We start from the raw sequence: 15,637 nt of genomic DNA, 5'->3' as shown, positions 1-15,637 counted from the left end.
TGTGGAATCGCTGCTATAAAGGCACCTGGCTGGATATTCAGAAGAGAGAATAAAACACGAAGCCAACGGGAGGAATAAATATGGGCTTATTGAAGAAGATCGAATCCAAGGCTCGTGAGGGTTTTTGTGTTTTGTTTTGGAGGTGGGGTATTTGTTTTGTTTTTGTTTCTATTACAAGAGTTGCAGATTTAAATTAAAGTGTCTCTTAATCTTAAAAAACATCGATATAATTTTAAATAAATAAATATCTTCCCCCTTTAATCTAGGGGAACTTTGTCTTGGCCTCAGTTGCTCCTGAAATAGAACAAAAAGAAATAGACTGGTGACACTTCTCTTTCCCAGAGAACAAAATATCAGTAATGATTCCGTTTATAAACAAGACCATCAGGAGACATCCCCCCCCCAAAAAACCCCCTTAATATTCGCATTAAACGTTAACATCCCAGATTCATTTACTCTCTTATCTTCTTGGATATATTTTTTTAATTATAGGTATCATTGTGCTCCGAGGCATCCCTTACTTTACAACCTATTTTATATATCCACTTAATTATTTTTTTTAAGGGAAACATGATCTATATACCTCCAAATGTTTCATTGGCTTATTTCTGTGTGCGCCTTACTCTTTTACTAAGCTTGCTCGGTCCTCCTACAGTCGATAGTAAATCACCAACCAGAGGTTTGAAACATTTTATTTATTATCAGAAATCACATAATAATACATTCAATTTATTATTATTATTATTATCGTTATTATTATCATCATCATTATTATTGTGAAACAACTTTTTACATGACTATATAAAGCCGGGGGAACGTGCTATGGACAGACATTTGCATAGGCCCTACATATAATAGCTTGAGGTAAGAAACATTACATATGGACTATATTGCCAACGATGCATATTTAACAACAGCAGGAAACTAGACTAGAGAATAACAAGCGAAGGACCGAGCCACAGACACCGGGAACTAACACAAGACGAACAGAATTCACACGGAATAATAATACTTCAATGCAATCTGAACGAGAATATTGCATATATTTCAACTTCTTCATTTTCAAATTTTAAATTATCACTCCCCCCTCGCTTAAAAAAAATCGTTGAAGTGGCAATTGAGAATCGCCTGTTATGTGCAGTTACACACCAAGGAGACCATTCTCAGGACTCAAGAATCTTGCTGGTGGGTTGTGTATTGTATTTCTAAACATAAAACTCCTTCGCTGCAGATAGAAATCGCTCTCGGCGCGTAAAATATTAACATCAAGACAGTCTCTCGGTCTCTTTCTCTCTGTCTGTCGCCTGCCACAATTTAAAACGAACGCTGCGTTATAACATTGCTCCGTAAACGCTCAAAACCCTGGTAAGCCAGCCGCCAACCCCTTCCAAAACGCAACCTTTTGCCAGCGAGTAACATATCACAGCTTTTCAAGAGGAAGCGATGGTAGCAAACCCAAGTACAATACTGATAAGTCTGATTCCTCGAACATGTTCCTCCTTTACCGCACAGACACAAGACTTCCCTTCTAGATTCATGCAACACACCCCATTACATTTCAGTTGGCTGAAAGTCGTTATGATGACCGAAAATGCTGCTTCTTTCTTATTAATATTATTGAGAAAACTGGGACAAAATGGATGATGGCAGCGCTACCGGCTTAAGCGGTTTCAAGGGACTGCTCTGTCCAAAGGAGGCAAAGCACAGGCTGGACACAAGGGGAATGGCGTTAGACTGAAGCCTACAGTTTTCTGTTCTTCAAGGTACCTTTTTGGAGAAATAGGTAGGCGTCCTCCACATTTAGCCGCCTAGCAACACAGACACCCACATGCGCTCTGTTCATTGCACATAACTGGGGGGAAAAATATATGGATGTCTCTCACACACGCGCCCCCCCCCCCCAATCTATTGCACATAATTGTGACTGGGTACCTATTGGATTCAAAGCCACTCACAGGCAGAGGATGCCTCTACTTTTACAAAGGTTAGAGTTTGTAAAGGGGAGGGGGTGATATACCCAAAGGGTGATACTGGGATGGGGGACCTCTCAAAACTCTGGATATTGGGAGGGGGGCAGGGGAAAGCGGAATAAAGACAAGGAACGATGACACAGCCATGGGAAGCAGACCTAAATATAAGGCTTGCAAGGGCGGAGAATGAGCGGGGCGGGGGACACACAGAGGCATTTTAAGGACTAGACGGCATCCTTTGCAGCTCGTAAAGGCGAGGCATTCCTGCCACCGGCCATGACCATGAACGCCGGGACGGGGAGCCACGTGGTGACAATTGAGTCTGGCCCAGGAAAACGTTGCCTTTGTCATAAAATTAATCCCCTCCGATATAAAAACGAATGAAGCAAAGCCTGTCGTAGCAAAACTCGCCGCTTAGACCGTCTTGACCCCCCCTCACCCCACTTTGCTGTTGTGGCTCATTTGTCACTTCGTCCAGTTCCCGGCCGCCCCCCCCCCCCCGCGGCCCGAGACATTTTTTTTTTTTTTTAAGTATGCAATTAGGAAACCAGCAGAACAGAACGAGAATAGGTTCCTGGACCCCGATGGAATAAGTACCAGGAATATCAAGGGAACTTATTCCCCAAATCAATCATTTAACGGGCTGAGAGGGAGAGAGATTCCTGTCGGGTTACTTTCACGGTTGCAGCAACCCTTGTCTCCCGCCTCCCCTCGCGCCTTCCTCCCCGCATTGAGTGGGAATTTAAGGAATGGGAGTTTAAGCAATGCCCAAACCTGGCAGAGCTATTAGGAAATCTCATGGTTGTCTGAGGCAAGAGCTGAGACCGACAAGGCAACCCGCTCTGCGCTTCCCCTTGCCTGCTTTGGGACTGTTCTACACCGGGGAAAGTACAAAGGGGAACCGGCGGTGGGGGTGGGAGTTAGAAGGATGAATGGATGCGTTGGGCAGAAATTACCGTATATCCCCCAAAGCAGAATGCGTGCGTTTGTGTGGCTGTAGTGGGGGGGGGGGGGGAATAAGGCGACACACCCCATAAATGTTCAGAGTCATCAGCTGCTGCCTATGAAAAATCAGGAATGAAAATAAGTGTGTGTGCATGTGTGTGTGAGAGAGAACACACACACAGACAGCCACACGCACACACACGCACGGGAGAGAGAGATAGAATTCTTGATTCTTAAAGGAGAACTGCCGTGATTAAAAATAAAAATCTAACTAAATATGAGGAAGATTAAAAGAGGGGAGGGGTGGTGGAGGTAGAGGAGAAACATCTCATTCATTTCGAAAATAGCCACCATTAAAGAAAACGTTTTTAATGCCAGAAGAGAACTCTCTATCTTAGAAGGAGGGAAGCTATTAATAGCTTAATTAGCTCCAAGGGGCTGCCACTATAGTTAATGTATAAAAGGGGGCATCTCCCCACCGCCCCTCGCCACCATCTTGATCATCAATAAACACAGTCGCATAATAAGCGGCACGAAGTCTCCTTCAGTGGAGCTATTATCAAAACACAATTTGAAATTATTGTTAGGCGTTCTGTCCCGCTTATGGGGTTGTGGACAGAGGAGACCCACGCAGGCGGCGCGGCTGGGCTAGGAACGCGAGAGGTACCGCGCAATTCTACACAGGTCTACTCTGAAGTAAGCTCCCCTGCTAAACCCCAGCATGCCAAGGAGTATAGGGTTGCAGCTGTAGCCTCTGAAAAGGTTGCATTTTTATAATACCCTAACATGACAAATCATTCCTCACTTTATGGGGTATTGGATTAACTCGAGGTGGGTTTCTCCCCCCCCCCGCTTTTTTTGGTGTTTTGCAGCCCAATCATAGGCGTTGTTTACTTGAAAGTATTCCCACTAGGTACACTGGGTCTAGGTACAGTGGGCATCCTCAGAAGCGCGCGTGTGGGCACCGCCTGCCATTGGAAAAGCCTTGGGAGTGGATGTCTACAAAATTCCATCCTCAGCTCGTCTTTCCCCCAGAAGAGCATCCGAGAAAAGCACCCATATATTTCCCACCCGCCAAGCACGGGGGACAGCCAGCTGAACCTCGAAGTTCCACATATTGGACACCCCTATTATTATCGAGATAGATACGCTGCAAACATCTATCTAGGTACTGAACTTTTTTCCGCCCAGTGTGCCCTGAAAATAAACCCTGGCAAACATAAAACACTGGCTCGCCATTCTCCATCAGAATGGTTACGGTTGATTTAAGGTGAATGCCACATCCACTTAAGCTTTTACTCCAGAGAATGAAAAATCCCAACACACTAAACCGAGATATATATAGGACAGTGACTTTGCTTCCTGGAATGCTCTCTTGCTGAGGACCGGGTTACCGACCAAACAAAGCCAAGGCCAAGGCAATGGAGACCCTCCCTCACTCTGCCCCACACAAAACAGGGAACCCTGTTGCTTAGAGGGGAAACCCTACCTGTGAATGCTCGCACACGCGTAACAAGAGCGAGAGTGTCGGGCTCAAGACTCACATTCAGAACATACTCAACGAGACTGACTGACAAATCTTGGTGAACCATACATTAGAAAAGCCACGCTGATTGATGAAGGGGGGGGGGGGGTTTCCTTTCTGCATATTCACATTTGGTTCTTCCCTAACAGGTCCAGAAGTGGAAGAGAAGCATCCCAACCCCTCATACTCTCTCAATCACACACTTATAACGTAGACACGCCTGCTGTTGGCTGGCTTTCTTTATCTTTTTTAAGGATACTGACTTTCGTTGGTTTGTTTTGTCTTAAAGGAAAAAATAATAATAATCTAAACTGGCTATTCAAACCAGATCAGGTAAGAGTCCCGGTACCACCAGTTGTGATGAAGAAGGCCGGAGAGTCTCTGTGGGGTTTTTTTACCCGATAGCGGACTTGTCTGAACTTTAAAAGAAGGAAAGGGCTTGCTCTCTCAGGAGGAGTCTTTTCTTTTTCATACGCCGGTTCTGGAACCAGATCTTCACCTGCTGGTCACTCAGGTTTAACCGATCTGAAAGCTCCCTCCTTCTTTGGCGAGTAATGAATTCATTGACCATAAACTCCCCTTCCAGCTCCGCTAGCTGTAGCTTAGAATAGGGTTTTCGCTTTTTCCGGGACCTTGTGTGCATCGGGTACCAGGGAGCACCTAAGAACAGCGTGATGGAAAGGAGATTTAAACACATGGAGGGGAAGAGAGAAAGAGAAAGAAAGAAACGAAAAGAAAGAGGGGAGCGGGTAACGCTTTAAAAAAGGGAAAGCTTCCCCCCTCCCTTTTTGACCCACACACGGCTCGTTATTTAATAATATGAGATACACGTTTCTAATGCGCAATCCAGTAAAGATGCTTTAACTTCGAGAGAAAGGTGGGAAGAAGACCTGTACATCTGCGTTTTAGATTCCAAGCTCCTGGGCTCCTGTGTCACCACGCATACCACATAAGTCATACATTGCAGGTTTTCGGAACTATTAGGATTTAAGGAGAGATCGGAGATAAAAGCTGGTTAGGATTCTCTCTCTCTCTCTCTCTCTCTCTCACACACACACACACACACACACACACCGCTGGACTTTTATAACCGGTGGCAACTTTGGCTTATTTATCTTACAGAAAAATAAGCAACCTAAGCTAGCTCTTACAGATCCCGAACAGCCAAAAAGTACCAGCACCATCAGCTAGAATGAATGCTAGAGTGTCTCTGCGGTTACCGTGTAAGACCTCAAGGCACCAGATGGGTTGGCATGCCTTAGGTATCCAGTTTGGGAGATGTCAGATCTGAAGTTTAAGGACGAGGAAGCCTCTGTCTTCAGAGTCCCAAAGACAGATTCTGCAGAGGGAATGAAACATCTCCAGCAGCCAGGGACGCTTCACAGGAGACGAGAACCAACTGGTTCTTGTTCCTGGAAGTGTTTGCTCACCAGAGGATCAGGCACATAACGGGAAGCTTTATGAGAGAGAGTTTGTTTGGGTTGGGTTTGTTTTTGTTTTTTTGTATTTTGGCAAATGGTGTCTCAGCACTGCGTGGAGATATATACTTTTTCTTTATAGAACCTTCCCGGTTTTGTATGGGGATGGGCTGGGATGGCGGGAAGGCGAGAATTGGGTTTTGAAAACCAGGGGGTTTGTTTCTTTTTTTTAATGCAGCGCTTGGCACCATCCTTAGAATGGGTTTTTACCCAGGGTGGCTAATCTCACCGGGGACAGAAAACCCGTGGAAGTTTAGCCCTCCCAGCCCTGTAGTCAGACTTCTACCAAATCTTCCAAATACAATCACACACCCTTCTACATTTCATTTCTGTTGCAAAAGCTTCACGCACCCAGTGGCAAATTGTCCTGCATGTAGCGTGCCTGTTCAGATTCGGGAGGAGGGTGGGGGGAGAGAGAGAAAGAAAGAGAGGCATGAAAATCTGTCTATCTGGGCCATCGCGATCTCTTTTATGGGATATTTACATGTTTATAGGCTTTTCTTTTAAAAGAAGCAGCACCTAATAAAGCACGAGGCATTTGAGTGCTACCCCTAGTGGCCTCGGCACAAATAGACATGCTTCAGTCCCAGCTGCTAATTTCATGGAATTTATAACAGCAAGAGTCGCGAGCAGACTTTTTCAAGCAAGAGAGAGCGCGCGCGCGCGTAAGAGAGAGAAAGAGAGAGGGAGAGAGAGAGAGAGAACACAAAATAAGAATAAAATAAAGAAAAGGCATTGCATAAATTCGCTTTTCTTATTCGTATATATATATATATTTCCTGGTCGCACGTTCTTACCCCCAGCGGAAAGATTGCTTCCTTGGTTGATAGGGGAAACCATTGTGGACGGCTCGCTGGTGGCGCCCTTATTGCCTTCATTGAGTAAGGAGGAGCTGGAGTCTGACTCCAAAGACTGACAAGAGGGGGGATCGTGGGGCACCGCCTCGGGAGCCGGATAGTCAAATTTGCCGAAACTGCCGCTCATTCCATTGGGGATCCCCGATTCGAGAGGCATCAAGGCATTGTCCCTAACCCTCTCCTCCCTTTTGAGGGGAGCGTTCTCGGAGCACGCCTCCCTATAGTAGCACTTGCTCTCTTCCACTCTAGCTAGGTCGCAGGCTCGGCTGAAGGAAGGGTTAATAGACACGGGGCTGCTGAGATAGGGCTGGGGGTATCCGTTGCAGGGTTCTGAGGATGCCCAGGGCAGAGAACAGACATTGTCCCTTCTTGGGTAGGAGAGAGACGGCAAGCCGGGCAGCTGTCCTCCGGAGGCTCGGAAATTGGGGAAATAGAAGGTGTCTCCCGTATGGATGTTCACCAACGGTCCCACAAACCCAGGATTAAGGAGATTATGTTCGCCCATTTCCGCGGGCCTGACCAAGAGCTTCTAGTTTATTGCTATCTGACATTAAACATAGTTAAACCTAAAGGTCCACCCTATTGGTCCGCAGGGGTCACGTGGGCGCCAACTTGCGTTGGAGAAAGGGTGCCACCCACCTTTAGCAATTTGAGACAAAACAAAACACTAAGTTCTGCCTTTCGGTTTTTTATATGCTTTTTAAAAAAATCATAAAACATTTTATAAAATAAAACAACGGGCTTTAAGCACTGGCCTGAGAAACCCAAAGCACTGTAAAAAATAAAAAAAAATTAGTCCGTCCCCCCCACCTTAAAGAAATGACACCCTTCTCCCCCAGCTGCTTTTAGGGTCCCTTCAACAGCTGGCAAAATTAAGCAATTTTCTCATTAATTAGCTCCTTTATTAACTAAAACAGTTGAAATTTACAATATCTCTCAATAAATTACTATTAGATATTGTGTCATATAAAGTTTACAGGCTCTTTAAGGAGACGAATGAGTCTAACCGCAACAGGCTCATATTTACAGATGATAGGGCGAAAGAGTTTTTAAATCTCTTCAACATTTCCACCTTTAACAGGGCGGAGTGCGGGGGGCTTGTGCCTCTGCGCCGCCTCCCCCCCCCCCCCAATTCTGTTTATTTATTTATTTTTTAAAAGATCCAACAGCCTAGTTAGGGTGAATTTGTGTGTGTTTTTTTTCTGGGGGGTGGGTGTGCAAACATTGCCACGGCCAATTTCTGAGGGCTTTAAAAAAGGAATGATCACCCTTATGAAAATTAGATACATTAAAACAAAGGGAACTGGCGGGCGGGGGGGGGGGCGTCGTTTTATCCGCTCCGCTCACCTGAAATAACAGTGAGGAGGACGCGTTAGCGGACCTTCAATTAGTACCCACTCAAAGTGGGACGAATCGGTCCTTTCTAAAGCTCTGAGCTTAGAGGAAGGAGGGAGGGAGGGGACCCCGAAAATAAGAGCTGGTTCTGTCTAGGAGAGAGACTGCTGGGGGCGTCCTCTTCAGAAATCCGATATACTGTGTCAGAGAGATCTCGCTTTGAGAAAGGAACCTTAAAAGGCAATCCCGATTTAGGAATGATCAGAACTAAGCTTCGTGGAGAACAAAGGGGAGAGAGGTTATCTTATGGGAAAGGGGGGGTATATATATATTTATGGGGACTGCATCCCACGCCGCCACCCCTCCAAAAAAAAAGAAGATCTGAGGAATTTTCTCTGCTACCAACTTCCAAGACTACAGAATTCGACGACAAATTACCGTAAATACTCATGTATACGTAAAAACTGATTTGTCGGAGGTCTTGTCGAAGGCACCGAACCCTCGACACCCCACCCCATATAAGCAAACCAACATGAGGAATGGACGGCTACATACCTTTATTTTTATTTTTATTTAAACAATAGCAACCTGCCCCCCTATATTGATGCTCAAAACCCCGGTGTTATTGAAATCCCTCGGAATACATTACCCGGGACTTCCTTTACATTAATGGCTACTCCCCCTTCTCCCGACACGCTCCGTACTTTAGCTCTGCCAGCTATGTAAGAAGGGGGGAAATCACGTGTTAATCAAATAAACACTTTTCTTTCCTAGTTCTATTAAAGGGCCAGCTCCCTAATACCCCAAATTTCCCTTCCAACATGCTCCTCATACACCTAGGTGTAAGTGGACATCCTTTTCGGGCAGATACGTACCTTAATGTGAGAACTTTGTATCCAGCTAAACACTGTTAACCCGTCATTACTTAAGGTTAGTACATTATTATTATTATTAAAAATTCAGGTGCAGTTCCTTGCACTGCTTTGGTTTTAAATGGAGATAGTGCATATCTCTTGACGGAGTAAACCGTTTTACAGCCAGCAAGCGCAGGATCGCCGCAGATGGAGTATAAATTTGGACCTCTTTTAGGGAAAAATAATAATCGTTCTTTGCTTTAATCATTCTACCTTACATTCTCCAGTAGTCTTCGTGGCTTTGTTCTCTTATCGGCACCGGAACATTAACTTTAGCCTCGCGGAGACATTTTAATCCTTCTTTCACTCGCTCTAACAGCGAGGGGAAGAGATAACAATAGTTGCAGAGGCACCGAGGTTTTCCATCCAAGAAGACCGTATCGTTTCTATATTATGAGATAACGCCCCATCCTCTCAAGAATAAAGAGAGCGAGAGAGAGAGAAAACACCCCAGATTATTCTCGTTGGCAGCAGGTCTCGAGCCATCTTAAAACCCAAGGTTAAAAACCTGGTGGTATCTCTCGGTTTGGCTGCAACCGTGTCCACCGCGAGACCTTTTCAACTCTTGTTGAATTCAGTGAGCTAGAAGCCGGTTGACTCTGTCAAGACCGCAGCCCATAACATCAGGGAAGCAGGTTCACAGGTACACAGCGTGACACGTTGATATATTTCTGGCCGGTTTAACAATGATAAAGCTTTATTAGTATTATTTTATTTGGAAACACCGCCCCTCCTCATTGCACCCTTTGCAGCGGTTCACACTGGAATAAATGATGTCGGAGGTCCAAAGGAGGCAAGGGGGGGGGTGAGTCTCGGTGACGGTGTTTAAAGTCTCCAGGTTTCTGTGATAATCTATTTATTGCCAGTAAGGATGCCCATTTCGGTGGGAAAATAATGACGATGATAATAATAATCTGACGGTTATGATTGTCTTCTCTTTTCTTTTTTTAATCCACCCCGTTTACTTGCAGCAAGAGAATGTAATTACTTTACTGCGGTCCTTAAAATAAAACATTCTAAAGACTCGACTAAGGCTTCTTCATGAATAATTTATACTACTAATTTAGAAGAGGAAGGGGGATATATTCTTTTGGAGGGAATATACATATCAGACTCTTTCTTGAGGGATTCAGGGATGCGTGTCCCCGCCCCCCCCGGGGGACCCAGCTCCATGCATTTCTACGTCCACATCGGATTTCTTTTTAAAAAAATTACTATCACATCAAATACCCTAGACCTCGCCCCCCCCCCCCGACATACAGACATTCAGCAACAGCAGTAGCTATCGAGGAAAAACATTAATACAAACAGGCCTGAAATCTACCATGAAGGCATAACGTTAGGTAGGAGAGAAATGTGTCGAAATTTCTCCCCCATCGTCTTTGGAGGCGCCTGTCTTTGATCTAAAGGCATTTTGGATATTTCTGCAGAACCAGTGGAACGCTCCTTCAACGATCCTTTGAAAATGGGGTGCCCACAGAAAGTCGAATCCGAGCCGAGATGGCGCTTGAGCCAGTTCAAGGTCACTGTCTAGTGTATTAAATGGGCTCTACATCTTATGCAAATGACTGTCTTGAAAGAACACCAGCTCTTGCTAGAGGAGAGAGAAAGGGAGACAGAGAGAAAAAAGACCCTCACTGGGTGGGGGGAAAGCTTGCTCTTCCCCGTCGACTCTTTCCAAAGCTTTGTTCCAATGTTATCTTCAGCATTCTGAGATCTGCAATAAAGTATATATTTCTCTCTCTCTCTCTCTCTCTCTCTCTCTCTCTCTCTCTCTCTCTCTCACACACACACACACACACTGATTATACTCCCTATGCCCTCAACTTTTCACTTTCTTTATTTTTAGATTTCTGCTTCCAGCAGCTCTTTACCACCGCCTAAGCTTCTCCCGATTAAAACCCCCGCAAGTTCATATAGTGCCATCCTATACCCGATTCCCCCAAATGTTGTTTAAAATTACATTAAAAATGGACTTAGCAAGACCTGGCAATTGCTGCAAGAAAATACAATTGAACTTAACCTTCTAGCGGAAAATTCCTTTCCCCAACATAAAAACTATACCGCCTTCTATTTCCCCCGCTTCCTTTTTAACACCCAATTGACATAGTCTCAACTTCTCTTTTGTGAGTATGTTACCGAGCAAAACCCAAACTCCGCCTGCAGCCCTAATTTAATTGAATAGCTTGATCACTAAAATTAAAATTAAAAAAATAAACAACACCTCAGACCATCTACTGACATCATTCCATCCTTGAAAATGTCCTTTTTGAGACTAACAGAATATACTTATTAAGAGTGGACCTTACAAGTGGTCTCTAAAGGTTGATAAGGACCACCAATGTTTATGGAAATTATTCTGTTTTAGCTTATCTGAGTGTGAAAGCTTGAATAGATCAAATTGGATAGTTCTTATGAAATGCAGGCGGGGAGAAAAGATGGAAGGGAATAACAGAATGAAATAGACACAGCAAAAGAAATGCAGAGAGAGTAAATCCTTTGGAAATCATATATAAAATTAGATTTTAAAGCGTTTTGCATGGACTTTGAAATCAAATTAGAAGTTCCGTCTATAGTCTCTCTCTGTGCATTGAAGAGTTAAATGCTTATGATGCAGCTACATTTTCCCCAACACTGCCAGCAGAGGCTATCATTCTCCTGCTGGATTTATGTAAACAACTGCCTGCATCTTCAGTGAAGCAAAAGTATATCCCATAGAAGGCGAAGACAAAATAATTATAAGGGTTTCCTTTGTTTGGAGGGATGTTTATCTACATCTGTATATCGTCCTGCCTTGCTGTGCAATGTGCTTTTATGGAGCAGAGAAATCAATTTAATTCTGAATACATTGAAATAAACCTCCTTGCTCTCAATTGGGCTCACTTCCAAGCAGAAAACTTTGGATCTCAATATCCAAAAGTTTTCTCAAACTTTTGTTAAAGGGTGACAAAATAAAGCAATCTAAGGCAACTCTCTCTCTCTCATAGATCTATGGATTTATGGAACATACTTCACTGGTATGGTGTGCATATCTCATCCTCTTTTATTAATAAAACAATTCTAAATGTAATTTCCTGGACTGAGGGTACGAAGGAAGGAAGATGATGAAGAGTACAGCGATTTAGCAACTTACCTCAGCTTATAGCTTGGTGTGAGAGCAAGCTTCCCCCTCCCTCCGTACAAAACAGCAACTTTAAAAACTTTAAAAAAACAACAACTTCAAGTGCAAGTGATACATGACTAGGAAATGGGGAAGTGGAGGAAAGAGGGGGCGCCTTTTACTATAAAAGGCCATAGTTAAGAAGCTACTCAAAGCACTTAATACAAAGGAAAGAAAAGGCTAAACCTGGGAAGCTTCCTTTTCATGCCTTTATTGTTGGCCATTAGGCCGTCTGTCTAGACTTGAAATGACACCTTGTTTATCTGTAAACAGAAGCAAGGGACACTTTGGAGAAGATCAGCCCCTGAGCTGCTGCTAGAAGATCAAGTCCTGAGTTGTTGCTGGAAGATCAAGGCTCTAGCCTTGTTGAGTATTATGAGCGAAGCTCGTGATGTCAAGGTCAAATAGGCCGCATAGTCACGGTCAAGGCTAGCCCAGCAGTGACGTTATAGCGTTCCCAACCAACACCAACGACCAACAAACTTACTCAGCACAAGGTGGACGGTCCCTGTGCATTCAGGGAGAAATGGAAAGGAGAGGGGACACAAAACCATCTTCCATGTCTGTGAAATCCACTGACAACCCCGCCTCCTAACTCCCCACCCCCAAAAGGTTGAGAATTCTGGGTGCAAATACATTAATTAGATTACAAACAGGTTCCAGGCCCACAGCACTGGTCAATTTTACTGGTAGGTTTGTCGGAGACTAGGCTTCACTTTTTTTACAATATCCTTTCTCCTTCCTCTTCTTCCTCACCAATTCTGACTCCCCAAAGATGGTGAAGGTTGTAGAGACACGAGTGCTTCTTTACGATCACAGGTGCCTGTTAAAGTTTAGAGAAGGAAGGAGAACAAGAGGAAGTAAACTTTATACAGCCGTGAGAAAAGTAATGGCGGAAACGGACCTAAGAGGGTACCATAACATGATGCAGAAATCTTTTTATTTCCTCGAACCCTGGTCCTTAAGGTATCTCTTTTATTAGGGGAAGGATAGAAGGGTGGATAGATGGAAGGAGGCAAACAAAGACAGACAGACAGACAGACAGACAGACAGACAGACATATATACCTATAGGAGAGTGCGCGTGTGCGCCTGAGCAGACGCTTTATTCCAAGCACTTTTAATGTTTTTATAAAGTTTCTTCATTTGTGTACATTGAGTCTTTAGACGTCCATATTCCCTTGAAGTCAGCAGCCAATGTGCCTGGTGTTGGTGATTCTGGGACGCACTTCAACGCCCTCAGAATGAGTTGTTTTTGGCTTCACCCATTGATCACTTTCATACAACTCTTCTCCGGATTGCGACACTTAGGATGCGGTAGGAAGTGAGGTGAGTTCTGGTACAATTCAAAGCAACACAATTCTGCAGCACCTTAAAAGAGACTGTTGCTCAAGCCCTTCGCAGACTCCTCTTCGGGAGATATTCTCAAGGGGTCACCTAAGTTGTTATATAGGTAATAAACATGGGTGCCGAGCGAGTTTTACGAAGTGGGTCTCCCAAAGCTAAGAAAACTCGAGGCTAGTCCAAGACACAACACATTTCCATGCCGATCACAGATGTACATTTAAAATTATTGTGTGTGTGTGTTTAGGTTCAGTAAATATGGGGAGAGAGCGATAGAGTAGTACACAGAAGATCCGATTCCCATCTAGGGGATACTATTGAATGGTCTGGAAGATGCCGAGTCCTTTTCTGGCTGTAACATCTCGAGTTATTATGAACTCCAAAAGATCAATGAAACCCCTTTCCAATCAGCCTGGATCGAACGGATAGCGATTAGGGTTTGAGTGAAGTAGGATGGAGAGAGTTTCCCCCCCTCCAATTGCAGGGGGCTGGACCCAGGGATGCTGCCCTGTGTCCTTCTCAACTTAACCCAAAGCAAAGTGCTCAACAAGATCTGAAGAGGAGCGACCGGATCTGTCAACCTGGTAGTGTGTGAAGTTGGTAGGAGTCGCACCCCGATCTTCAACATACTTAGGTGGAAGCAAGGGTGCCTTTAAATATATCCTCGAAGTTAACATTAAAGGGAGATACGTTAACCCACATCATGCAAAGCCTAAGGCTGCAATCCTGTGCAAGGTTCGGAGTGAGCCACATGGAAATCACTGGGGATTTGCTTCCGAGTAAGCACACATAGAATTGGGTTGCTTATTCCTTCAGTCAATGGGTCTGAACTCCCAGTTCATCATTCAAAAGATCATTTATTTTGAAAGGTTTTAGGGGACTAACTTCCCTTTAAATAATTTGCAGAATGAAGTGGACACCAGTTTTAAGAAGAAAACCCGAGTCTGCAATGCTGGACACGCTTACCTAGGAGTGAGTACCAGTGAACTCAGCTGAGTAGACATGGATAAATCAGCTTCAAGAACTCGGGCAGAATTTGATGGGCAACATTTAGTGATGTTGTCCCACGTCCTCCTATTAACTTGGGGGGGGCGGGGGCGGATAGGATCTAATACGTTTGTAAACCGCTTCGAGGTATTTTCTTACAATCTAGCGGTATATAATCTGTATGTAATAAAGCAAACAAAAACTAAATTTCACCAGGAGCTCAGAGAAACTACAAGAGTTTCGTATTTTGCGGGGGGCGGGGAGGAGATGTTTAAATATGTTACATTTTGCTCTCATTCCCAATTTAAATTCTTTATTTGGCTGTTGATATTGTTTTTAGACATAAAGCGCTTTCTTTCAGACATAAGAAGAGGGAACAAGACGAAAACAAGAACCAACTCACAATATGAAGCAATCAAGTCTGTAACTTGAAAGTAACGAGCAGTTCTTATATGCACAACTTAAGCTGGAATCGTTGGATTTAAGCAGATACACAGTCCGATGTACAGGCCAGCTAAGCTAAAAAAAAGGGGGACCTCAGTCTATATTAGTGGAAACTGAAGACAAAATGGCGTCGCTATCTCAATATCTAGGCTTAAAGGGGTTGCGAAATCAACTGCTGTACCGCCCGAACGCCTTGCACTGACTACATCGCAACTTCATCCCATTTAGGCTTATTGGCTTGCTCTTAAGTCACCAACTTTAGGTTGGGTCTGCAATCAATTGCTTTTGGGTTTTATCAATAGTAGATTCAGTTGCTTAGGTAAAGCATATTATTTGAAAATCAATGGGTCTTGCCTGTTAAAAAAAAGGGGGGGCGGGGGTACGATCTACTCTAGCTAAACACAGCATAGCTAAATCCAGTGAACTGGCATATTCCTAAAGAGAATCATTTTCAATTGGAATAAAACGGATCTTTTTGATCAATGCATTTAAGATGGAGTCGTGGGCTTGTGGGAAGAGGGAGAGGTAATGATTCTATGATTCTATGATTCTATGATTCTATGATTCTATGATTCTATGATTCTATGATTCTACGATAATGGAACTTCAGTAAGCAGCAATTCAGATACCCTTCCTATTACCCCATAGCGAGACCCTGCTATAAGAACTCTTTGTCCAT

The 15,637-nt window shown here is 44.1% G+C and overlaps 1 protein-coding gene and 1 long non-coding RNA gene across 2 annotated transcripts; one reads left to right on the top strand and one right to left on the bottom strand.

Annotated features, from left to right (window-relative positions):
* Positions 1 to 676: 676 nt before the first annotated feature.
* On the bottom strand, positions 677 to 7,327 carry HOXC12 (homeobox C12). The gene is made up of 2 exons (XM_083428624.1): positions 6,716 to 7,327; positions 677 to 5,100 (listed from the first exon to the last, which is right to left on the bottom strand). The coding sequence occupies exons 1-2, from the start codon at positions 7,278 to 7,280 to the stop codon at positions 4,862 to 4,864; spliced, it is 804 nt and encodes a 267-aa protein (XP_083284750.1). The 5' UTR covers positions 7,281 to 7,327; the 3' UTR covers positions 677 to 4,861.
* A 5,143-nt stretch (positions 7,328 to 12,470) lies between these two features.
* Positions 12,471 to 15,430, top strand: LOC310672076. Its single transcript, XR_014508384.1, has 3 exons — positions 12,471 to 12,873; positions 13,351 to 13,512; positions 14,876 to 15,430. It is a non-coding gene; the product is annotated as an uncharacterized lncRNA (long non-coding RNA).
* The last annotated feature ends 207 nt before the right edge of the window (positions 15,431 to 15,637 follow it).

The sequence above is a fragment of the Podarcis tiliguerta genome (genome assembly GCF_965153285.1).
Source record: "Podarcis tiliguerta genome assembly, chromosome: 2".
In the NCBI taxonomy this organism is placed as follows: domain Eukaryota; kingdom Metazoa; phylum Chordata; class Lepidosauria; order Squamata; family Lacertidae; genus Podarcis; species Podarcis tiliguerta.
Note: the sequence above shows the minus strand (reverse complement) of the source record. Positions and strands in the feature narration are given on the sequence as shown.

Bases quoted from the DNA above. Each gene is read 5' to 3' on its own strand.
- HOXC12 (XM_083428624.1), bottom strand. From the start codon at position 7,280: ATGGGCGAACATAATCTCCTTAATCCTGGGTTTGTGGGACCGTTGGTG. The intron at 5,101-6,715 runs GTAAGAACGTGC...CGCTGTTCTTAG, and splicing joins AAGCAATCTTTCCGCTGGGG to GTGCTCCCTGGTACCCGATG.